The 26,656-nt window shown below is 39.8% G+C and overlaps 1 protein-coding gene across 2 annotated transcripts in view; it reads right to left on the bottom strand.

Moving 5' to 3' along the window:
• Positions 1-886: 886 nt before the first annotated feature.
• Lim1 (LIM homeobox 1) overlaps positions 887-26,656 on the bottom strand; it is a 28,703-nt gene continuing 2,933 nt past the window's right edge. Inside the window, exons 2-8 of one of the 2 annotated variants that reach the window (XM_089588491.1) lie at positions 25,916-26,105; positions 15,374-15,606; positions 11,599-11,805; positions 8,820-9,061; positions 7,514-7,799; positions 6,507-6,701; positions 887-2,051 (exon numbers count right to left, since the gene is read on the bottom strand). In XM_089588491.1, the coding sequence (XP_089444617.1) occupies positions 1,942-2,051; positions 6,507-6,701; positions 7,514-7,799; positions 8,820-9,061; positions 11,599-11,805; positions 15,374-15,606; positions 25,916-26,088 (1,446 nt within the window). In that variant the 5' untranslated portion in view covers positions 26,089-26,105 and the 3' untranslated portion in view covers positions 887-1,941. The remainder of the gene's footprint in view (positions 2,052-6,506; positions 6,702-7,513; positions 7,800-8,819; positions 9,062-11,598; positions 11,806-15,373; positions 15,607-25,915; positions 26,106-26,656) is intronic. The other variant, XM_089588492.1, reaches the window with a different exon arrangement.

Raw genomic sequence — 26,656 nt, 5'->3', positions numbered from 1 at the left:
CAGTAGTAGCCCATCCCATCCTGTGTGTACATGTGTGTGTGTTTTCATGAAAGTACTTTCTGTATCTGCGACATGTATGTAAGTATCAAGTGTCTCGTACATTGAATTCATCTTTGAGTGTGTGCATACACTAAAGAGCAAACAATTCCATTCCACTGACTTCACATCACAATTCACCATCAGATGATACATATATTATAAGAATCACTTACTCCCAAGTGCAGTCATGCCTTGAATCTGCAATAAAATTTTTAAGTACCGCGCAACAAAAAAAAAATTATTCCTCAAATTCGCTTCGTTTCTACCCATTTGTGTTAATGGTAATAATGATAATAATAATAATAAAAATAATAATAATAATACATCGGTTTTTTTATTTTAATTTTTCATCAAAACCCCATTTTTTTTTGTTTTCTTATATCGACTATCGTCCGCTTCGTCAACACGATAATATTCTCCTAATCCTATTAAAATTAAACTCCATTTCGCACATTCATGTACATCGATCGCCTTAACAATTGAGTTAGTGCTTTCTTTTTTTTTTGTCCTATTTAATTTATCCGTAATAGTATACACCCTATAATTATTTATCGAATAAATGTATGTAGCTTTGCGCGCAGGCGATTCGGTTTTGTTATATTTCCGATCACCGCTGCCTGCGCGTCTTTTGACTTTCATGTTATTCTGCGATTCGTTTCGTCCGTGGAAATCAATAAAGCTCTGAGTTTCTCCTCTTTTTTTCCGATGAGAGGATCACTTTTTCGGCGATTGTGGTATAGATATTTTTCTCTTTTTATTTACTTAAAAATTTTGGCTATGATCGTTCAAACAAATGAAGATCTGACAACGTTCTATACATTCATGAAAATTTGTGGAAAAAAAAAAAAAAAAAAAAAAATCATGTGGGACACAGTCATGTCTAAATTGAAGTCAATAACAACGAGACTTTGAAAAAGTTTATAATAATATAGACATCATCGGCATTTGATTCATCTATATCACACGACATATTACTTTTGTGCGCGCACATCAATATTACAATTATACGTAGTCTATTTATATTGTATAATAGTCAATAAAAATTGCCACTTTCTTTTTTTTTCATAAGCTTGATATATTTTCTTCATCATAACCAGTTAACGGAATATACATAGCATACGCTACGAATATGCACATACCTTTTTTTCCCTAGGAGATGACTTTGACCAATACATCAATGTGTTATGTTTTCCATTGTTTCATAACACACGTAATAACTCATCGTGTCTACATTGAGTGATTTTGCGAAATTAAATTACTTATCAACTCTATTTTTTTTTTCGTTCTTAAACTAATCAACAGTGGGGGAGAGGGTACAATATTACACTGGGTTGAAAATTTTTATGCACAATATTAATAATTACAATAAAATCAATAGTCATAATAATCAAAATTTAACTGAAAGGATTCGTCAGAGACATTAATAGCAATGAGAATGATTATAATCAATGTAATAATTAATATCGAGTTTTTAATAAAATAATAATAGTAATGATAATGATTAATGGCAAATACCAATAATAAAAAAAAATAATAATATTCAAAAGCTTCGAGAATTTGACGCACAGTAATAATAAAATAATTGGCAATTGCAATGCTTTCGGCCTATCATACACTCGACGACGATGAAATGATGAATGAAAAGAAAAAGTCAGCGGCGATGCTGTCGTTTCATCGTCGTATATGACAGCCTTTTTCTCTCGCTCCGTATCTCCACCCCGTATCGTTGCCCTGTAAAAAGCCCAATAAGGGGCATGACCCGTGACTTGAAAAAAACGGATTTATAATATATTCTCCATCGTTTTCAGGGATAGAGAATTACGCACGTGTACATCTCTAGAACGAAAAGAGACGTTCATATAGTGATATTGAGCCGTGGCTTGTGGCTGCTGGTGTTTTCGTCTACCAGACGAGGCCTTCATTTTGCTGCATCTGATGGGGCTCTGGAAAACCAGGGCCACCAGGGCCCCCTGCGTTGTTGCCGTTGTTTGGGTTACCCTGTCCACCCGCACCTGTGGGTGATCAACAGAGAATGATAATGACAGTCGTGTTTAGACTTTTTTTTCGAATAAATTTTTATCGGGTATGCGGGTTTGTAAAAGACTTGGTTTTGGACGGGATTTTGGGGTGCTTTAAAAAAATTGTGACAGTAACAAAAATATTCAACTTAACATTTAATATTCTATTAAATATTGAATTACATAGTGATTATGCAAATTTATTGTATAAAGGTATATACTTTATCATATTATTATTTATTTGTTTATGCAACTAATAAAATTTATAAATTTTTTTATATTTATTCAAAATGTCAAATATTTTTTACAATTACGTACTAAGAAATATTAAAAAAAAATATTTATTTGTATTAAAATATTAATTAATTTAAAATAATTTTTTTTTTAATTTACTCATATATGTATTAATGCTACAGTATTCTATGTATTAACTTTTCAATAAAATTTTTTGTAGAGTTATTTTTGTAGTATCTTGTATTTTCAATTTTTTTTTTTACAGTGATTTATACATTATTTTATATTTTAGATATTTTTATTAATTCATTCATAAACATATTTGTGTTATAAAAATTTTCACCCATTTTTACATTAATTATTTTCATACACTTACTTTTATTTTATTTTATTTAATTGTACATTCAATATTTTTGTACTTTTCTGAACGTTGGTTTGGATTTTTCATTTTGCTTTTTTTTTATCACTTTTTAAGAAGATTTCCTTATAAATATTATATTCTTAAGGATCATGTGATCAAAATTAAAAAATATTGTAAATATTTTGAAAAATTACTAACTTACATTAAAACATAAAATAATTGGAAAAAATTTTTTTTTAATTGATGTATACATTTGTTTATTGTAACTGTATTTGTAATAACTTTTAAATAAAAAAAATTTTTTATAGTTATTTTGTCATTCCCTTATATTTGAAAAATGTTTATAAATTTATTTATAAGTTTATTGGTATTTCTTAAATAATTTTACCCGTTCTTATATTAATTTATATTATAAATGTTTTAATAAATTTATTTAAAAATGTTGTTGTATTAAAAAATTTTCTTTTACTCATTTACGTATTGTTTTGTATTTTGGACAATTTTTAAAATTTGCTAATAAATTTTATTGTATTTTAAATATTTTTTTTTCATTATTCACACATTATTTTGTATTTTACATTTTTTTTTTTTTTTTTTTTTTTTTTTTTTTTTTTTTTTTATTGTCACATTTTATGTAGATGTACCAGTATAAATCATATTTCTACAGGCTATGCGATTAAAATTTAAAAACTCTGTTAATGTTTTGAAAAATTATTTATTATACGATCTAAGCTATTTTAAATTAAAATTTTTTATTTAATTGATCCATACATTCGTTTATGGTGACTGTTTTTGTATTTACTTTTTAATATAAAATTTTTTTATAGTTATTTTGACATTTCCTTATACTTAAAAAATGTTTTTAAATTAATTTATAAGTTTATTGGTACTTCCTTGATCATTTTACTCTTTTTTATATTAATTTGTATTTTAAATATTTTTATAAATTTAGTTATGAATGCTATTGTGTTATTAATGAATGATGTAGTGTTTTTTGTATTTACTTTTAAATAAAAACTTTGCTTAGGATTATTTTTTTTACCTTATACTTTAAATACTTTTTTACATTGAGTTATATATTACTTTTTTTATAATATTTATAATATTATACATTCGAAAAATTTTATACTAATAAATATGCAATTGTTTTTATCATCATCATTATCATCATCGTTATTGTTATCATTATTGCCGTTACTAACATTATCATATTTAAAAATTATATTTTCATATTCAAGGTTAAGGTTACTTCCGTTCGTTTATTTCGTATTTCAAATCTAAACAACGTTTTGGTCCTTTTCCATTTTATCACAATAAGATAGTATCAGTAGAGCCAATAAACTTTAAATTTTCACTTCACAATAGCTTGAGGTATTATTATTAAAATTTACTGGTTAAAATTCTCAGGACATTGACAGAATAGATTTTAGTAATTCTCAAATTTCATTAAAATGAAATGGCTATGATTATTTAAAAATAAATAAAAAATCTCGTAACGGAATTTAAATCATACAGCGATGAATTAAGAAATCTCGTTCAGGCTAAGGCTAAAAAAAAAAGGAAGCTTCTTATAAACTCAAACCTAATTCTTTTCTTTTTTTGAACCTTTTTTCACGAGTCGTGATTGTATAATATATTCATACAGATGGTGCTGGCACCCGTATAATGTGGTTAACAAATCGTGGCTGGATGCTCCCTTATTCGTTGTTTTGTATACGCACTTATTATCAGATAAATTATACGTATTCGTATGGAAATTATTAATCCCATTCGTGTATATCTCAATTATATTTCAGGCATACAATGGATCCGATAAGTGATTTCTGAATCGGTGCGACGCGCGAGTCCAATTTGTCATTGGGCGAAGCACACACCTCGTTCCAAACGGGGGGAAAAAAGGAACCGAATGAAATCAGTGCTTGGAATTTAAAAGGATCCGAGAGTCGAATTAAAAAAAGGCTTGATTCACGTATACCTATACTAAAAACGCTGTGGTGTTGCAAAAAAAAAAAAAAAAAGAAAGAAAAAATAATAAACAGGTGACTCTGACGAATTGACCGTATAGTAGGAGCTTCCAATGCTCCCATTGAGGAAGAATATTTTATATGTATATTATAGTGTCACACGCAATAAAGCGAAGCACGACCGTATGGCATGTGTCCCAGAACGAGAAATATGTCTACAGGTCGGCAAAGGGAACGCATGTATAGACACGTTATTAAGGGAGAAGACTCGAAAATTAGTCGCTACTTCATGTACACACTCGTATACATTCGCAAGTTGATAAATCACAAAAATTGACAAAGGACAAAATCAAACAGGCTCACGGGGTATAGCTGGTTTTAGATTTTTTTAATAAGGTACCACTAAACGTATATAACACGCACGGATTATCATGATAATGGTGGGCACCAGAATGACAAGGGATCGAGAACTTTATGCCTTGCCGGCTTGAAGTTACGATGTCCGACCGTATAAGAAATCAAACGGGAATCTTTCTGATTTTTTTTTTTTTTTTTTAGTAAGCGCGTAATATATACGTATAATATACACGAGGTGTCAATGGCACGGGCGGGTGGGCATGTTCTTTAGATTTTGACGGGGGGCTTCGTAGTGCCTTGCGGAAGGTTTATCGGTATTTTATTGTTACGTGAGGCACATTTTTTGGATTCCGTTTCTTAGGCTGGCGATGTGTATAGTCTTGATCTGACAGACGATGCGAGTGACCGGACGGTATAATTATATGGGCGGCTCTGATGCTGTTTTTTCTCTGTTTCTTCTGCTTCTTCTGGTGAATTGTGGGAGGAGAAGATGTTTATGAAAGCTGCCCCTTTTGGTTTTTTTTTTTTTTTTTTTTTTTTTTTTTTGGGGAGCAAGAATTTTTTGACGAGTTCAATATTTTTCGCGCGATTGATGTTGATTTTTTTATGATTATACGTGTAATGACTTAATTTACCGCGTTTTTGTGTAGCCTTGGAAAACAACTTTAACCACAACCACTGGGTGATAAATTGAAAAATTTTAATACCATTTTTTTTTTATGATATTAAAAAATTAATTTCACTTCTGTAGCTTGTTCTAACGTAGCAGGCTAATCAAATAAGATTTGTTTTTTCATATCATTATTATTTTCTTTGAAAAATCTTTTATTTAAAAAAAATACAATTTGCATGTAAAACGTCGAATTAAACGTGGCGAAAATTATTCTCTTTCATCGCACATTATTCTATATGAAGAAGATTAATTTTTTGAAGATCTGTACGATTCTTCTTTGCAATTACTCAGAAGTAAAAATTATTTGAACAATTTGAAATTTATTCAAATGATAAACAACACTCTTGCTTCAATAAAGATGGCTAAAATACGCGTTAAGTCGATACACAAGGAAAAAAAAAAAAAAAAAAAAAAAAAAGAGTCACTTTACAATTCGGTAGCCAAAATAACCACGTATCACCCTATACCTCCCAAAAACCCTGGCGCGGTCTAATTTGAAGGCGCACCATCGCCTCCTCTCCCTCCTCTACAATCAACTCGACTCCCGCCGCACAATGCAGAGCAACAGCGCCGCTCGAAAAGTGAAAAATAACAATGTCCCGAGGGCGAAGTTTCAGAACTACCGTTTCGCAACTCCCTCAAAATCACCATAAACGATCGTTGCGCGGCTCGCGCGTGGTATCATAACTCACGCGACCGTATACACGTTCACGAGAGTGGCCGATAATGGGTGGTAAGCAGAGAAGAACAAAGAAGGTGTGGACGAGCGCGTGTGTGTGTGTATATATTATATGGACACACGTGTAAAGGATAAAGACGCCTCTTGGAGGAGGAGGAGGAGAAAAAAGGTGTGTACGTACCTGTAGGCGCTAGAAACTCGCCGGGACTGCCAGCCGAGGGTACGGGCGGACCCTGGCCCGGTGGGCCTGGCAGGAATTCGGGCGGCCCCGCTCCGGCCCCGGGCGGTGGGTATTCGCCGGTCACGGCTGCCGCTGCCGCCATGCCGGCTATACTCGCTGGATCCAGGCCTGTCGTCAACATGTAAGCGTGCAGTTCTGATTTGTGAGTGCATTTGTTGAACTTTGCGGGCTGACCGGGTAAGGAGGGTTCATTGTGGAAGGTTTTTGGAAGATGTTAGTTGAGATGATTTTTTTTTTCTGTTGGGTTTAGGTTAAGTAAATGGGACTTTATTGAAGTGCGGTGGTTCATCCTGACTCTTGTTCTTAATATTTAGAGATTGAAATTTTTTTTTTTTTATAAATATTATTTGTGTGTTTTTTAATAGTATTAATAGTATTGAATATGCAAAGTTGTAAGAAATGTAATGGAAGCCCTCCAAACCCGAAAGGGACGAAGTATGAAATAAATAAATAACAAATAAATTATTTGTCTGTTCATCACAACAGCCTACTGTAATTCGACATAAAATGGTTGAATAATGTCTCTATATATTATTAAAAAGATCAATAAAAATATTAACAAAGATAAGACATTCTGGAAGAAAACTCTACGTAGTTAAAATAAATTAAAATCGTGTGTTTTTAAAAGAAAATTTTTTAGTTGTGTCTCTAATCATTGAAGAGAAATCGTTGATAAAAAAGTCTCGCCAGTCAACATGCATACATTACAAAAATTTTAGAAAAAAAGTTTAAAAATGCTCTCAAGGGCCTCCATATCTTCCTCATGGGTGAAAATGTCGAAAGAAATCGGATCCAAATATTAAAAATCCTGTCATTAAAAAAAGAATTTAGTGAGTACCAAAAAAACAGTCCTCGGACAAGAGTCACCAATGCAAAAGAAAAAAAAACAAACGAAACGAACCACCACTCTCCAAGCTTGAGGTAGGGAGAAAAAATTCTCTACTCACCAGGATTACCAGGCCCGCCGAAGGGCGGCCCGTGCGGGTGCGGGGGCGGATGGGCGCCGAAGAACTCGTGATGGAAGGCCACGGGCGCTCCGTAGCCGTAGTCGGCGAATTTGTCAGCGAAGAAGGAGAAGCCCGGCGGTGGTCCGTCCTCGCCGCCCAAGAGCCCGTGGTTCGGGTTGAGCGGGAAGCCGCGCATCTTGCGCGAACCACCGAAAAATGGACTCCTGCCCATCGACGTCAATTGCTTCAGCCGGCGCTCTTTGCTGCGCTTGTTCTGAAACCAGACCTGGGAAAAATCGTACGACGGTGGTGAGACTCTTTGCTTCTGTGTGTATACGCACGTGTTACGCGATACTGGGGGACCGTCCTTTTTTTTTTTTTTTTTTTTTTTTTTGGGTGTGAATTACTTTTTTTAGACACTGGTAAATTTTGGTTTGAGGTGTTTTTTACGGTGGTAAGGTGTTGGGTGCACTTTTTCGGTTGGGATGTTGAATTATGGATCTAGTTAGTGTCCATGAGCAAGGATTGAGGGTATGAAGTGTTTGATCGCCGTGAGAAATATTTTTGGGATTACACGCGAAAAAGGTGTGTGGCAATTGTGATCATAACGACATATATTTCTCGAATAGAGATTCCGGGGAACGGATTTTTACGAGACTTTGACAGATGGGCCCTGATATCTCACGATGAAAGGAAGATACTCGAGATATCACACGTTTTTGTTGATTTTTGTCGCACTAGTATTGATTTTTTTTAAATTTTATGTTAACAGTTGAGCTGTAGTGAATGGCAGAGAACAATGAATACGATTTGAGGACGTATTGATTTTTATTAAAAAAAAAATAAAGTATGAGAAGAACCCAATGTCTCATAGTTCATTACCGATCTCATGTCACGGGTAACATTTCATGCAAGTACCGTGTCGTGCAACTTCCATAACTCTGAACTTATAGTTCACTATAACTTAACTGTATGAGCACAAACAATTACAATAATTTTCATGAAAAATTAATAAAGAAGTGAAAGATCTCGAGTATTGTGATATCCTTTAACAAATTAATTTTTTTATTTAAGGATACTACAAGTAATCCACCAAACTATCAGCCAAATCTCTTTTACACGCTCTCATATATATATATTTAGATTTTAAAAAATGAGCGACCTTAACTAATAAAAAAACTCTTAAAACGAAATGTTTTTCATGTCACCTTTGATTTTTTTCTTAAAAAAAAAGAAAATTACCAGCCCTTCGGTAACCAAAAGCTTGTACGTATATAGTCTCGAGGAAAAAAAAAAGTATACACACCTGGATGACACGCATGGGCAGTCCCGTTTCCTTGGCCAGCTGTTCGCGTATGTGCCTCGTCGGCTTGGGCGTCTGCGAGAAGGCGGTCTTGAGTATCTCGAGCTGCTTGGCTTTGATCGTCGTCCTGGGACCCCGGCGCTTCGAGCCAGCCCCGCCGTCCCCGCTACCACCGCCAGCACCACCGTCGGGGCTCTTGTTGTCCGTCTGGCTGTCCCGCGTCTCCGCGTCGCCGTCTATTGAACCTGCACAGCGGACGTTGCGTGGTGTTGGTCGAATTATTCTCGAGTACGAAATTATGTGGGTAGTACATTAAACGAGAGGGAACGCGGCGTTGTCGATTGAATTTTACGCGGGGTATATGTGCCAGAGATAAGGTACAAGTTATGCGTTCGGGTTGTTACCCACTTATGTCGCATTAAAGTCACTTGGGCGCGTAAATTGCAATGCCACCGCATCGTTATTATGCCTACGTATTTACAAATTAAACTCTTAGCACAACACCTTGTTGAATTTATACAAAAAGAAAGGACTACGCTCTTGTGTGTGTATTACAAGACGCGACTGATGTGTATTCGACACCTGAGGAAAAAGCTTGATTACAATGAAGATTGTTGTCCACTGTTGTGTTTTTTTTTTTTTTTTTTTTTTTGCATTACAGAGCACGTCATTTAAAAAAAAAAAAAAAAACTTTGTGAGCTAAATAACTTTTTTTTATTTAACATTTGTTATAGATTTACAACTTTTTACACTATTTAGCAGGTTGAAAACCAATTTCTTATACATTTTTTCATTCTTTTTGCAATCTAGAGAGTTAATTTGATTTTTTAAATAATTCCAAATTTTTTTTTTAAGTTCCCTCGATAATTCCAATAGAAAACTTAAATGTTTCGTATTAACACGGAAGCATCTTCTTAATTTCAGATCAATAGCATAACAATTTCCTGAGATAAGTCTTAAAAATTTTGTACGTACAGCATCGTTTAGACACGAAATATAATAATAATAAAAAAAACCATCAACTAATAATATTTTAATTTAATAAAATATCAAAATTTTAATTATAAATAAATACATTTATATAAAATAAAAAATTATTGATATACATATAACAGAAGCATAAAAAATGTAAATTATTAAAATTTCAATAATATTGTAATAAAAATATATTGCATAAAACCACCCACATCGCACCACCCTTGGATTAAAAATTTCTTTCTTGAAGATTTGCTTCTCTTTTACACTTTTGAACAGAAACACTTGAAGGATAATCCTCACATTTATGTAATAAACAGAAACCAAACCAATTTTCTTTTAAGCACATACATATTATATCGATGTGACACCAATAACCCCCTATCAAACCCACGTATAACGATCATCCTCGAAGGCTTGTTCCAACAACCGGAAAAACAGAACCATCATCGCTCCTAAGCCAAAAAGTGAAACGGATCTTTCACCACCCCCCTCCCTGCGTATATTTGACGAGAAAATTAACTTCCCGTAAGGGCCCGTTCGCACTTGGCTCCCAACCCCCCAAGCCACACACAAAACGCTCGACAAACAGGATCAAGCCGTCCTATATGGTAAAAGGATCCCAATGTCTCTGACCCGCTCTCTATACCCGTACAAACGAAATACTCTCAAGTGCAGTATCCCCCTTCCCCTTTGCCCTGCATTTTCCGGTGTGCATCACACCCCCCGCCCCTAAAAAACATAGAAAAAGCAAGGGAGAGAGATCGTCCATTGTACACCCATCCGTATATATACTGCACGCACAAAGACACGCACTCGATGACTCGGCTCTCCTCGAGAAGAGGACAAACAAGCCCCCCCAATAACCCCGAAGAAATAGAGACCAGAGAGCGACGACAGCAGGTAGGCATACACACACGCTTGGAGATGGGTGTATATACAGCTTCTTCTTCGTCAATCAGTCCCCCCCCCCCCATGTGTGTCTGTATCGAAGGAAAGAGTGGCTCGGGGGGCGCACATTATGCTCCCGGGGACACTAACAAAACAGAGCGCGCACACCCCTGACGCTGTATAGGATGTGCTCTACTCGAAGCGCCTCCTCCCTCCGGGCTATAGATTACCCCCCCCCTCATCTCTCTGTCTCTTGAACTTATTATTCCGATCTGAAATCTATACGTGTGAGGCTTTGGGCCGGTAAGCCGGGCGCGATTGCAGTTGGCCCGCGTGGGGACAAAGGACAATGTTTGGACAGCGTCTGGTCTCTCGGCTCTTCGAGACTTGCGCGCGTGATGGGTATACGCGTCGATGCGACAGGATATGCTTGGAAAATTATATACATATATATCTGTATGTGAAACTTGGGAGATTCATCACTGTCGCGGGTCACGGCTGCAGTAAAACGGAGGTGTAGTGGGTAATGGGGGGACCCTGTACACAGCGTGGCGGATTAACGGCGCGTGGCCTCCTTTTTCCCGAGCCTCCGTGTCTCGTTTTCTCGGCTGAGCTGTAATCAGGCGCGGGGTGCACCCACAGCCCAAGGCGAAGCTCGTGATCTTTCGTCTCGAGGCTAGACCGCTCTGTATTGTGTGGGTGTATTGCATTGGTGCACGTGAAGTGAGTGGGATCATCGTGCTCGGTTTATTGGCACTGATGCTTATTTCTTTCGTGGCCTGTTGAGGTACAGTATAAGTATACGCGTTGGTTTTGTAAAATCGGTGGCATTGCAATTACGTTGGCGCGGTGCCTTGTCGGCAAAATACAAACTTTCAGTGGGGATCGACAGACACGCGAGACATGGTGACGTTACCTTGGTCCTCGGAGTCCTCCTGTTTGCAGGGATCGGTGCCGAGTGGCAAATCGCCGCCGGGCCCGACTACCTGATCCCCAGGGCCGCCCGGGCCCATACCGTGGATGCCGAGGTGCGGCACGCCAACACCGCCGGGATGCTGGTGGCCCATCCCGCTGCCATCATCGTCCTCGTCCTCGGAGCCGGAACCCATTAGCGAGTCGCCACCTGCAAGCAGAAACATGACAAGTTCCTTATTTCATTGTTATTCTATTTTCGGCTCATGGTTTTTGTTTGGAAAAGTTGATAACGTTTTTTCATGCAGAAAAAAAAAAGGGATCTCTGTACTTCCAACGGTGTTTCTGAGACGCATTATTTATTCTTTTATTTCCACTATATCTTTCACAAAGCTGTGGCGTCTCTGCCTCGTTACACATTTCGTGATCGACGCGTGCAAGTCTCGAACACTCTTGCGAACGCGCGAGGAGACTCTGTCCCGACCAAGTAACCTATACCGGGTCCGACGCTTTGGACGGAACCAAAACTCGATGGGACAAAAACGTTTTCGATTCATCCAAGGAAAAAAGCTCGCGGAAGCAGGTGTCGGATAGCGTACGTTTATACAACAAACGCGCAGGTGTCCTCGCGACGAGTGGCAAAAAAAAAAAGAAGCAATTGACCATCGGCCGAGATATGGATCGGGCAACTTTTAAATTTTGCCATAAAGCCCCCTTCCCTTGTTTCGCCTCGACCCTTTTACCTCTTCCAGGTATCACCCTCCGAAGCTCTTTTCACTCATTTTTACATCGCTCGCTGCTCTTTCATCGTTTTCAGCCACAAAATATCAAAATTTACTCTCTACTGTACGGTAAAACATGTTACCCATTGTCGATGACAACAACCAACAGAGAAAAGAAACACCGATCGACGCAATCGGCAATCGTATACATACACAACGAAAAGTCATCAGCGTACAATTCTTTTTTTTTTTTCCATCGATCACCTTAGCGCTCAAAAGACGGCTACCACCCACCGTCGTTCCTCAATCTCGCGAAGAAAGCCAACACCTCCGCGCATCACAATATACATCCAAGAGAAAAAGAGTACAGGCGCGTCGAATCCCCGGGTCGATTAGTCGGGGCTTACCTGAAATAACACGCGCTAATAACGCTATGATAACCGTGTATACACCTTCCCGGGAGGCCCGTGCGTGTACCATGGCCCACAATAATTATTGTTCTTTCTTATTACACACGCGCCCAATGGACGTGCGGTATGTATAAAAACATGTATGTATTGTATAGGGTTCGTTGCTCAGCTTGCGGTTGCACGCGCTGTATACGGTCGGCGCGCCGACAAAAGGAACCCGCTGCGTAACGTAACGACCTTCGCTTCTCGTTCCCTCTGCTCTCCTCCTCGTCGTTACAAAACGCTTCTATCTCTCTCCCTCTTTTTTTTTTTTTTTTTTTTTTTTTTTTTTCGAGGGAGCATATACATGTGTACCATTGACTGTTACAGTGTACGCGGTCCGCGCGAAAAAATCGTCGCAGAAGAGACGCCCTAATAAAACACACTCGCCAAGGTGCAGGGCCATCGGTGCTTATTTTCACAGCTTGCCTTGCGCGTCCCCCGAGATGAAGAAAAAAAAAAAAAAAGAAAAAAGACTTTGACCCGGCATCGATTCCACACCCTGCCGCGTTGTGTTATACCCTCCTCTTTCTCTCTCTCTTCGCGCCTTCTCCGTGTCTTTTATTCTTTCCCTTGATTTTTTTCCGACGCGTACCATATATGTACCACTGTTGACTTTTTTTGTGACGTGCAGTTCATCTCTCGTGTAACAGCAACTGAATCTGTGTCGAGAAAGTTACTTTTTTGACGAGCCGGTGTGCACTTCTCGTGTACTCCGTGAAAAGTAAAAATCTCATATACAAAAACCCGCACCTGTACTTGTTGCGTAATGTATTATACGTATGACTATTGGCAAAGGCGTCGATCGTTAATAACAACCCCTTGGGGATGAAAAATCCTTGGCCGAGCGAGCGACAATAAATAAAGCGTGTCCCTCACGATTTATCGTCTCCCCCGTCCGCGCGTCTTCTTTTTTACCTTATATTACACGCCATTACGTCGATAAATTTGAGGGGGGCTCGTTTGTTTTTTTCTTTTCTCTCCTCTTTCTGCGAGAACGTGCGGACAAATTCGTCGAGTATACGCGAGAGATGCATGTGCACTTTGAACCCACGGCCGGTGTATTTATGGCCCTCACGTGCGTGTTTCAGATGTTATTTACTGGGTTTTATCACGCGTGTGGACCCAATCGATAAGTACACAGGACTCTGTTGAGAAAACTCGAAAAGGAGGAGGACTCAAAAAAAGGCACTCTCGAGAAAAAGAAGCACAAAATACCCCAGCGATTTTTTTTTATGTATACACGGGGAGGGGGGGCAAGGGGAGAAAAGGGGGGCCGACCTTTTGTCTCAATTTTTCACGCTCTCCCCTGCGTTGTACGCGCATTCCCTTTTTTTCCCTTCCATATGTTACTCGAGTCTATCGGGCCCCGAGAAATCTCGGTTCTCGCTTCGCGTTGAACTGTGACCCTCTCCGCCTCCTCTCTCCCCCCCCTTCTTTGACCCTCCGCGTGTGCCGTATAGGAAAGATGAAGCCAGTGCAGCGTGAAACTCCCGAGTTTTCTTGTCTCTCCACCTCTTTTTCTTCCTCCGCGGCGAGAGAGAAAAATGTCGGGTCGCCCTTCCTTCTCCCGTAAGCGCCTTTGTGTACGGGGAAACAAACTCGACCGCAAAGCGCACACAAACGGCTCTATCGCGGAGTGGCACGCGTTCGTGTGGCACATTTTTTTTTTTTTTTTTTTTTTTTTTCATTCCAAGAGAGAAAAAAAATAGGGAGCAACGGTCCCCCCCTCCTCGCTTGGCAGAACTGTCAGTCAGATACAGAGACCCCGTATACTTCGTTCCCGTATCGTACTTTTTTCGGAAGCTCGTCAAGTGTCGCGTGACACGTCTCCGGCAAACTTGACTATTACAAATTAGCCTCGCCACTGCTGCTGGTGTGTTTGGTAACGTTGAGTCCCTCTCGCGTCTGTACCTATACGTACGCTCTTTTTTTTCCTTCTATGAATTGGTATCCATGGGGTGTCGGGCTGTACGATCGCGACATTCACTCGGAATGATCCCTATACGGTATATGACTCGTGGATTATTGCAATGTACATGTGATACCGTTGGAAAATGTAGTTAATATAAAATACAAAAAAAAAACAGACCTCACACCAATGCAGTAATTTTATGATTTTTATTTTGGCCATTGGTGAGTTTTACTATTCTCGAACCTTACAGAAATAATGTGTGGTCCTAAGGCACAAACATGTTTTACCAATCGAACCATGCGTCACTCGGTACTGAATCAAATGCATCAGTTGTCATACAGAATTAAAACACGATATTTAACTTTTCTTATCATCGCAGTTATTTGATTATTTACTTTTTTTACGGTGTGCACCGTCATTTATAAAAAATTATAACATTTCGTAGGTATTTGCTTCCAAAACGATTGACAACAACATAAACAAAGATATCGGACTAAAGACCTATACAATTTTGAAGAAGATATGAGATGGGTCAGGATGAGCTATAACATCGATGTATATGTATATTATTTACTAATAATAACTTGAATAAATGCCTTAAGGTTTTCGTGTGGTTAACAAAAATGTTTTAAAACATGTGTAATAGTAATAATTAAAAAAAAAAACCATCAGTCACGTAATGGTGCCACTTACCGTGTCGTCCGTGCATGTGGTGGCCGATTGGCAAAGGCTTTCCCGATAGGTAGTCTTCTTTGCAGACGAAGGTGTTGTCGTCGAGTACGTACAACTCCTCGCCCGTGCTCATTTGTTTTCTGCACACGAGACACGTGAAGCAGTTCAGGTGGAAGACCTTGTCGCGAGCCTTTCGCACCAGATCCTGCGGGTTGATGCCTTGAGCGCAGCCGCCGCATTTTGTGCCGTAACGCCTGCAATTAATGGTAAAACAACAAAACAAAAAAAAGCAATGTTATTATTCAATGTTCATCAATTAATTATTGCTTTGAATATTTTTTTTTTTGGTATTTAGCATTGGGTCACTAATAATTCCTGAATCAATATTACGTATATTTCAACAGTCACCAATTCATTTTTGTATTGTCTAATATATTCTTGCTAATAAAAACGCAATTAAAAAAAAAAATTTCATTATCTTTTAACATAGATGTTGGACGATTAAGCATTGCTTCTGTAAAACACATTTTGATTGTTTATTAGTGCGGTTTGTTTTTTAAAATATCTTCTCTATACCATATGCTTAACTCCTAAATCCGAATTTCACAATTTTTTGTTCTGCAAAACCCTTCGGTAAAATCTTAGAAAACCCAAGTAAAAAAATCACCCAACCGACATCTCCATGCCACCGTAATTGCCTTCATCAACCAATCACTCGACAAAAAAAAAAAAAAAAGACCTCTTTACGTGAAACGGCAACAATACATCAGAGCTCGCGAAACTCGTTTGCAACGACGAGCGCGTCTATTAATAACGCCGGGCAAAAGAAGACTGTAAACAAAACCCCAGCCAACTCTTCATACGTACATCCCCGATTTTCCCTCGTAAGCTCGATATTTTTATTACCCCCCCCCCCTTGATCAAAAGCTCGGATCGTTCCCAAAAAAGAAAAAATCTCTATATATACGTATGGTCTAATGAACGACGTCGTCATCGAGGGAGCCCCACACACACAGGCGGCGTCAAGCCGAAAAGCCAAGCGCGTCGGTGGCGCTTGCTCGTCGGGCGGCCTTTTTCTTTTCAAGTCTCCCGCTCGGCCTATTCACGTTTCCAGGAGAGCCGGGATGAATATATACACGCGCCCGTGGCAAGAGGCAAAAAGGACCATATATACATACGCGGCTCGCGGAGCCGTAAAGATCATTAATAGACTGCTTTACGGTCCTCCCCCCCCCCCTCCTAGAATATAATGCCATGCAGCGAAATACTGCCGGGTGTTATATGTGCCTCTCTTTTTTACTTCTTCTCGCGAGAGGAGCTTGGGGAGTCGTACAGGTATACGGACGCGACGTGAATTTATGGGATTTATGAACTTGAAGTGCAGGTATATATTATTATACGACGGGGAGAGCCAGGAGGTGGAAAAGGCTAGCCTTTTTTCTTTTCTTTTTTTTTATTTATTTTTTTTATTTTCTTTTTTTTCGTCTTTTTCTTCTTCGTGTGTGTATATAAGTACGGGGGCGCGGAAAACTTGGGAAATTTTCACGCGGCGAAAAAGCTCACGTGGCGAGGATGTAGCTGATGGGTATGGGTGTTTCGTCGGGGGCCGAGGAGCTGATGGGTAATAAAAACTTGGTCGTTTCTGTTTCTCCTTGGCCAAATCGTTGTTGCCCGCCTCCGGAGCGTTTCGGGTTATAATAACAATATGTATAGGTGTACAAGGGGTGACGCAACCTCAAACCACCGCATATATATATTTATACACCCGCCGGGGGTTCCCATCGTTAAAGTTCGACGTTGACAAGAGCAAATTGATGATTATGCGCGAGCTGTTGAGGGCTAAGTCGGTATGGAAGCTGAAGAAAAATGTTTAAAAAAAAACAAAAGGAATAAATAGCTGCGGTAGCTTTTGCTCGCATTCCTCGCGTTTCCAGTTACGGAGGTGCGATAAATCTTTCGCCCGGGCAATGTAAATGTGTACGTGTCGAAATGCGTGGGTTGGAGCTCATTTATTGGTTGTGCAAAGAGTTTTGTTGTTGCGGCTCTGATGGTTCGTCGATTCTTTCAAGTCATTCGCCAAGTACAAAGTACATCTTCGTTAGCGTGCGAGGATATCAGCTCATGTGGGTCTTTAATGGTTTGGTCGGTTCTTTCCATAAAAATGTAATAATCGGTTTATCAAACAAGTAAGTATCAAATACTTTTTTAGGGGTGTAAAAATATCACAACTGATATATCTTCGCACTACAATAAAGGTGTATTTTGTACTTGGTAAATAAATTATTATAATTATGCAGAAAGAATCGATCGATTTGATATCGAATCTCTGATAATTAATCGATTCTTTCTACAAAATTGAAAACAATTTATTATTTATCGAGTACAAAAATATGCACCTATGTAAATATATCGATCGTATTGTCTTTACTGTTTGATCGATTACAACAATTTGGTTTACCTTGTTTTGACACGGTGCCTCGCAACAAGTGTTTCACGGCTCTCGAAGCAAAGTTCGCAAAGCACGAAAGCTCCCTCTCATCCATACAAGTATACCAGTGGGTGTACCCAAAAAAATGAACTTTTCTCGTCTCAAAAGGGGGGCTAAAACTCAAACAAATCCGGGTGCAGTGTACGCGTCGCGATTATTCGCGGGCGCGAAAACCATACACACCCGCGACGAATCGAACGTGGGGGATGAGCCGAAAGGACAAGAGGCACACGTAGAGAGAGATGGACAGAAAAGTCTTCCGAGAACGGTATAAGAAGAAGAGAGAGAGAGAGAGCGAAAGGTCTGCGCGGCGTCACGCCCATATACCTGCAGGCCCGTCGAGCGTCACGGCACATTTGTAATGTTTCCACGTTCGAGGGCTCCTTGCCTCTCTCTCTCTCTCTCTCTCGTTCTCTCTTTTGTATACGTATAGAGGTCCATGCCGTGCGTGTGTGTGTACGCGATGCAGTGTATGGGTGAGCCGGCAGGCTCCCACGACTCCCCTCTGGACCTCTCTCTCTTTTTATGTGTCTCGAGAGCTCTGGACGCCTCTCTCGCCTCCTCCTGCTGCTGTTTCTTTTTTTTTTTTCTTTTTTTTTTTTTTTTTTTTTTTTTTTCCCTTCTCTCGACTTTCTGCAGCGGTGATTTTATGTACAGCTGTAATATTCGAGAGCGAGTGCGCCAAGCTTTTGCGGCTCGCGCGCAAGATCCGATCGTCCAGATATATGTTGGGGGAGTTTGCGGTGTTTCGGGACTTTTGGGCCGCGGCGGGGGTCTTTGCCGTGATTTGCCGCGCTGATCGGATTTTGCGCGATAGGAAGAGCGAACTTTGCCGGACGGAAGTGCGTTCGGGGAAAGTCGGGGTTTCTTTTCTTTTTTTTTTTTTTTTTTTTTTTTTTCTTACCATCACGGATTGCCGTTATGGGTCACTGAATGGCTGATAGGGTATTTTTGGTAGAGTTTCGATATTCAAAGGGTTAAACAAGTGTAACTGAGTCTATGTAAAATTCCCATTGTTTTGCAGCTAATGGTTAAAAGATCCCCACACAAGGGATACCAATCGAACTAAAGGTAAGTGTACCTATATCAAACATGGATCACTGAAAATCTTATACACGAACGAAACATTTTAAAAGGTTTTTTTTTTTTTTAAACTGCAGTACAATATTCTTAAAACAAATAAAATAAACGGTGTGCTGGTGTTACCGTACTTGTGTACCTATTACCGCAAAAGTAATCATTTACTCAATAAATACACAAATGTTTATCTTTGAATTTCATCGAAATTGACGTCCTTTTTCATCTTCAACGTTGGAAAGTTATTTTATAACCATAACTCCTTAGTTTGAGGAAGTAAGTATTGGTTTACACTAACTATCGAGTACTTCGGGCAAGTACCTCTGTGATTTTTCACATGTGCTTTTTCACCACGCAATGAACCTCGAGGAGGGTTTAGGCGACCTTCTCGCAGCAAAAATTGCCTAATTTCCCCTTTCTTTAATGGGAGGCCTCCCATCCCTTTCCTTATCCCTTTCCCAAGTGCTAAGTGCCCATAGTAGTGCCCTTATTAAAGGAGCCGGACGTAGAGCACTATAATATAAAAAAAAAAAAAAACTATCGAGTACACTTACCCCTCAAAAATTTTTTGGGGCATGCGAGCTAACGCATGTTGTTTTAAACAGAAAGAAAAAAAAAGAAAAAAAAAAAAAATTGTGCAAAAACATTAATAACGCCCAACTTGTCGTTTCCCCTTGAAAATGGCCACAAATCACCATCGACCCTCAAACCTTTCCCCGATGCACAATCACTCGCCAGTAAAAGAAGAAACGCCGAAAAAAAAAAAAAAAGTCCCAACGCGTTAGCACACCCATGCGGAGGTTTGTATATACATACATCACCGTGCAATAACTCAAAACCTAATTGATTCCCCGCAAAACGGCAAATTACGCGGGTGACCAATGGCACGCCATACATATGTTTTTCGACCCACACAGCAAGTAGCCTCGCCACCTCACGCTAAAGCAACGAAGCGCATCCCGAAGATCATCGCGAAACCAAGACGCGATTTATTCCTCGACGGAACAGAGAGAGAGAGAGAAGTGGCCGGGACTTTTTCGCACCGAAAGAAGCGGAGGGAAAAAAAAAGGAGACACCCAGCCGCTCTCGCTCACACGCTCCTTCTCTCCCTGAGAAACTCTCGCCCGAGCCTCACTCGCGTCTTACCAACAAGTCGAGTACGAGTACATCCATACCTGCACACACGCGTGTATAATATCCCTCAGAGGCGCGGTGTAGGTGTATACCTACGCCCGAGTTTTTTAATCGGTTAACTGGTTTAGCTGCTCGTTCGCGGCGAAGACACGCAGGATTATAAATACACGCCGAGGGGGACACGTGTATATATACAGCGACACGGGGCAAGCTGAAAAAGGGACACTCGAAAAAATAAAAATGGGGAGAGGCGCTACCTGTTCCCCATAGGCTCCTTCCCCCCCCCCCTCTTTGATCTTGTTTTCGTTTTAATCGCATTAAACCGCCACCGAACGGTGTATATTATAACAAGTCGAGTGTGGTGTCTTTTTTTTTTCCAAAGGAGCTTCTTGAGAGTTACAGCGAAGGATCTCCGTGTCAGGACTCGTTCGCGGGTGTCAATGAGCAGTTTGGTGTCTTGTTTTTGGTGGGATGTTACCGTTGTCTCAGTGGTGGTTGAGTCGCGTATAATATGTACGCCTTTAATCGTTGAATTAAAGTTGGATCGATGATATTGCAGTGGTGATCGATAAAGCGTGTGTTTTCGTTGGTTTGAGAAAATTGTAGTATCGGATACGGGGTGAAAATAAATGTGTTGGGGCACAGTGGAACGTTATCGCTCGTCATTCTTTTGACTCTTCCCTTTTGTGGCTTCAGATCCTGCCCTGGCCACTTTAACCCCCCGTTTTACCACAAGGAGTAGGTCAATACTTTCATCAATTTCAAATTCAATTGTATCATCCCATGCATCAATGTAAAACGTTTGATTCATGGAAGAGCATCGTATAGCACCAACAAAGGTAAAATATCAGTCTTTGGTTGTTGAAGCTTAAATAAAGTCACGAAAATCAAATTTAACGGAAAGCAGCTTTTCTTGCTGATTTCCATCTACTTACACTTTGATCCACTCTCTATCTTTTTTCATAATTTCTGCTTTATTAAAAAAAAAAAAAAAGCAACCTTTTAGAAGTAATATAAATTACCAGGCACGGCATTTTTGTTTTTGTTTTTTATAGCGTGGAAAACACCTACAAGTGAGCCATCTAACACTGTAACTGGGCTCTTCGGCAAAATGAAGGCTGTATTCGATAAAAAATCAAATTATTTACCAAACGCTTATGATCATTGCTACACTGAAGTACAGGATTAATGAACAATGGATACAAATGAAAAAATATTGTTGGTTTGGGTGATGGAAATTTTGTCGCATCCGGTCACAAAAACGATGTATGATACCGTTGTTGTTATAGTTGTTAAACAATTGTTCATCGCATAAATAGACACTCCGGAAAAAAAAGGAGAAAAAGAACTTTTGACGCAAATCCCCAAAAACTGAAGAAAGGAAAATCAACGATCCCATAGGAAAATCGCACGTAGTTATAAACCACTTCCCAGCACCAGGGAAAGAAAAAAGCATCCACGTACAAACACTTGCCCCGGCGTTGAATAAAACTCCCCTGCATCTCTCTCGCGTTAACCCATCGTCCGGTCCAAGCAAAATTGTGTTGCACGCGTATATAAAAAAGTGAGACTTTGGTGGTGTATACATCGTCCCACAACGCCGGGGATAGCTAATGATAATCCTCCGTCGTCATTACCTCCCGAAGGGGGCGCGCACGCGGACGGGCACATAATACCCGCGCACCGAAAATTTTACGGCATAGAGAAAGGGTAATGCCGTTTCTTCGACTCCTCTCCCTGTATACCACCGTAGCTTGGTATAATCGTCCGATATACGTAGGGGGGGGGGCATCCGGCCGAGGGGCCTTTTGTTTTTTATTTTCGGACCCGAGAGAGGAGGGAGATGCGGTCCCGATTATTGGCAATTTATTCTAATCTCTCCGGGAGGAGAAAAACGGGTCTCCACACGTATACACGTAGTGTTCGCCGATTTTCGTCGTTGTTTCCATTATTGTCGTTGCTTGTCGCGTGCCAATTGCTGTGAAAATAAATCGTGCAAGTATATAAACCTTTACGCGTTTAATTTGGTGTGCAGACAGAAACTACAGGGCATCCCTCACTCCGAAACGCCTTTGTAATGATACACCCTTCGACGGAGCAACCAAAGAGAAAAAAAAAACATGACGATTTTCAACTCTGAAATAAATACGCGCTCTCGGGCTCGTAAACGAAAATATCGGTGCCCGGTAACCTTCAATTTTACACCTGCAACATTATATATATTTTCCCAAGGCGTGCACGCGCCTTTGGAGCATTGAAATATCATTTGCGTAACTATTATCGTTAAAGCCTTGCGAACTGGTTATCTCTCTCTCTCTGTGTGTGCACGCATAGGTTGCAATTAACGCGAAAAAAAAAAATAAAACATCATGAAAAGCGATCGAGATGAAATAAAGCAGGTGGTACGTGGTACGTTGTGTGTACTTATGATCATGTGTAAGGCACAGAATTGAAATTTACGAGTTTACGTTAAATCGTACGTATGTGTATTGAAGTGTTTACATTGAACGATATTGTGTGTGTACGTGTTCGAATGATCGCGAGATTTAAGAAGCCATTACCATTCCATGGTTTTTCGGATTGATCGAACGGTGCAATAATACTTTCATCGCCGCATACCTACATTTTTTATGCTGCTTGTTTAGGTACTCGTTCCTAACTAGATTGGTGTCAACGCCATGTGAAAAAATATATTATATGATGTCCCGTTCTAGAACCCTATGAATATATGAATTATGAATTGTAACGGTATATACCACGCGTATTTGTGTCTCTGGAGATTTTTCATCTCTCATCGGCGGACCCGATTTGTGAAATCCACGTGATCAAATGGGCGTATGTAAATATTGAGACTTTTGGTCGGATTTAAAAATAAATAAAAAAAAAAAAAAAAAAGAAACCACACACACGCATCGCGTATACAGAAAAAGAAGCACCAGCTGAATAAATTGAACAAACTTTCGATATCGTTCAAAATAAATATGTATTTAATTCAAGGGACGATATTGCCATACAAGGGTATTTCCACTATACGCTCTACAAATATATGTATATATGTGCGTACCTAAGACAGCCGCTGCCGCATTTCAGTCCACTTTTTTTCTTTTTTTTTTTTTTCCTTCCATTCATTCGCTCCTCCTCGTCAGACGCGCGCGCGCGTTATTTATGAAACGAGAAATTATAAAATCGGTAAAATACGCCGTTTTTAACAAAACCGACGTGGATCCGGAGTCCTCGAGTTACGGCGCTGACGACTGAATTTGAATTTTAGATTTCAAAGTTATTGCGGCGTATCCTCCTCTGTTTTTTGTTTTTTTCTTCATTTCAAATCTCTACTGTGAGTTTCGTGCGCTGAAGCTTTTAGGTGCTCATGCCGAACTTTTTCTTTTCCATTCCTAGTTGACCAAATTAGTTGTGAATTTAATATATACTACTACTTGACGGAAAAGAGTACAGACGGAAATATTCTACACCTACACAGAGACAAATTAAATCTTTAATCCCTTGTTTTTGCAAATTTTCATCCAAAATGGCACAACTTCTTTTGAAACCCTCCGACAGGCATATGCGCCAAAATGGCCCATCGCAAAACCCTATCCATCTCGCCCCATCGCCACGTTGATTTTGCAGCGCATGCGTATATCATTTCGAATTTGTACACAATAGGCAACGCACGGTGGAAATCTCGCCAACATCCGCGGTAGCTCGCAATTTTATAACACGGGGGGAGTGCCCGATGAATTTTTCATAAGGCATATATATATATACTCACAGCATAGCATATGCATATGCAAAAATCAGCGACTCATAAGGCACACACGAGGACAGGCTCTCGTACCACAAATTGCGGGTATGGCGAAGGAGTGACGAAGGACCTGGTCCTTCGTGTGTATATTTTACGCGGTAGGCCCCCGAGGCGCATAGAAGACGTATCGTACGTCCTCCTCGAGGAGTATAGCTACTCAATAACGTCTTGGGCCGGACGAGGTGCGTGTTTATTTGAGCTTTGATAGGAGACGGAGAAATAATGTGTTTTTAGTTAATTGGCCTGTGATTACTCTCATTGTAAAATTCAAGTGCGTCCAAGTATACGCAATCAAAGCTTTTAATTGTAGTCGAATTTTGTGTTTTTTCGATTCGGCCAAGTCGACTGATGATTCGTTAAATCTGTGTGAAGCCAATTTTTTTACTCTACAAATTTTCCACATTGGGTTTTCCCCGTTAAAAAATGCCAAATTTGTAGAACCAGATGGTGCACCGTACATTTAGTTATTCTGAAAATTCTTGTCCACACACCTGCAATGCAACCGATGAAAAAAAAAAAAAAAAAGAGGAATTTTAAACTACACGCTTTACACACTTGTACTTTGAACACACACTTGAATTTACAGTGGCGTCAGAATAAACTACACCGTAGTTATTTATACTTCGTGAGGCAAAACTACCTTGGAATAGCAGATAAACTCGTGCAGTCCCTTAACATACAAGTATACGCGCGACCTCCCTATCTCGCGTAATTACATATAGATCCTAAAGCTAAATTACCGACCTCCGTACAGGCGTATAATAACCGTGTAACAAAGAGTTATCTTTTTCACGTCATGTATTACCACGGGATTTCCTTGTACCGTACCCTGTATGCACGTACACTTGTACGCTCTCTTAAATCACGTAAACGAAGCAAATAGCAACAACAGTCCAATCTACAAATTTTTATTTTTCCAACAACAACCAAACTCAGACAAGTACAGCAACAGAGTGGGTTATCTGCCACACGGAGCGAAATCCCGATTGCACTTTTCACGCTCTGTGCGCAAGGGAGAGTAAAGAAAAAAAAAAAAAAAAAACAGCCACTCTTTCAACTGCGGCCTGCAGAGCGTAAAAAGAGAGTGCGTGCGACCTACAGAGGGTGGGCTGCGGTCTAGATGCATCTGCGGTCGCGGGAGGAGGAGCCCGACGAATGTCAAGGACTCCGGGCGATTCGACGCGCACCGCTGACGGGCCAGCCGATCGTTCTCGGCGAGAATCGCACATGCAAGGGAGCCCGAGGATTTATACATGAGCGGACGCGAGGTGTGTGGCGGTGAATATCGATTGTTTCTCCATTGGGACTAATTTAGGTTTTTTTTTTTTTTTTTTTTTCCTCCATGTGAGCAGGCTATCGGAGGGCAATTGTTTGTTAATGAGATTTCGGTGCCTTTGGTGTACAAGACCAAACAATTGTTACTACATGTGGATCGAGCAGAGTCTAATTTAATCGGTAAGTACATTACCGATCTCGCGTCTACCTGTTGAAACGAAGGGATCCGAAACTCCTTCAAAAAGTAAAACCAACTGGTGTGTAGTACTTTGTACGTATAGGTGTACGCGTGATTTTTGTTTCGTTTTTTTTCTATTTCAACGTACCTATGTATAGCGTAAAAAAGTAAAATTTTAAAAATCACTCGGCGAAAGCGCCCAAGTCGCAAAATCTCCAACGTACAGCCGTCGACACCGAAACGAAGCTACAGGAGTGCGTGTAATCCGCCTGTAATTTTGTCAGGTGGATGGACAAACGGCTCGCAAGCGGAACAACGTCCTTTCGCACCATCGACACGCGTCACCTTTTCTTCTGCGCATGTATAACACGTGCACACTAATAACATAACGATCCTTGTTCCGGGAGCGACGAAGGGTGCGAGACAAGGATCTCTTTCCGAGGGAGATGTGTGTATAATTTTTCGAGAGCGTGATACCATCGTTGGCTCTTGTCGGGAAAAAAAACGCGTCACGCCGATAAGATCGTTTCCTCGCGCGCTTGTATACTCGTTTAATCCGAGGGAGAAGGGAGGGGGGGGGGTGAGAAGTGGTAAAAAGAGACTCACTTGAAAAAGTCGTTTCTGCAGAAGAGCTTGGCCTCCCTCGAGAAGCACTTGTCCTGCAGGGGATTTCGGCACTCGCAGCAGCGTACGCAGTCCGCGTGCCAGGCACGGTCCAGTACGTTGAACAGAAACTTGTCCATGATCGGCTTGTCGCATCCCGCACATGACAGGAGCATCGCCAAGCCACACCTGCCTGCAACAGATGCCCAAGAGCTTGCGTTGTACGACACGTGTGTTTTACCTTTTTTTTTTTTTTTCCATGCGGCGTTTTTTTACAATTACGTCGAAATATATAGTCTTATGCAAGACTATTTCTGTTGTTTTTATTTTAGCCGACAGTACGTGAAACGATTGGGAAAAAATGTACTCATCGTAAGGAAGAAAAGAATAAAAAAGTTTAAAAAAGACAATCGCCGTTCACAAAATTTTTTACTTTTCTGTGACGTATTTTTTAAGACCAATTATTTTACGTACTTTCTGCTGACAGTAAAAAACAAATCAGATAAACTTTTTTTCATTATTAGTTTTGGCCACGGTATAATTTATGTACAAGTAAAATTTTAGTTTATTACATAATAATATGTGTCGTCAATTACCGTGTAAAATGATTCAACTAATAATATTTTCAATGGGTTTTAAATTAAAATAAATAAAAAGCACACGGTTTTCACTGGAGATCGATTGCAAGGATAAATTATTCATCGCCGCGTTTAAACACCAAAAGCAATGAATGCCACATGGCGT

This window comes from Copidosoma floridanum, unplaced genomic scaffold (genome assembly GCF_036245765.1).
Source record: "Copidosoma floridanum isolate Cflo_tuat_1 unplaced genomic scaffold, Cflo_Japanese_pri ptg000007l, whole genome shotgun sequence".
NCBI classification, from domain to species: Eukaryota; Metazoa; Arthropoda; class Insecta; order Hymenoptera; family Encyrtidae; genus Copidosoma; species Copidosoma floridanum.
This window is presented reverse-complemented; position numbering and strand designations above follow the sequence as displayed.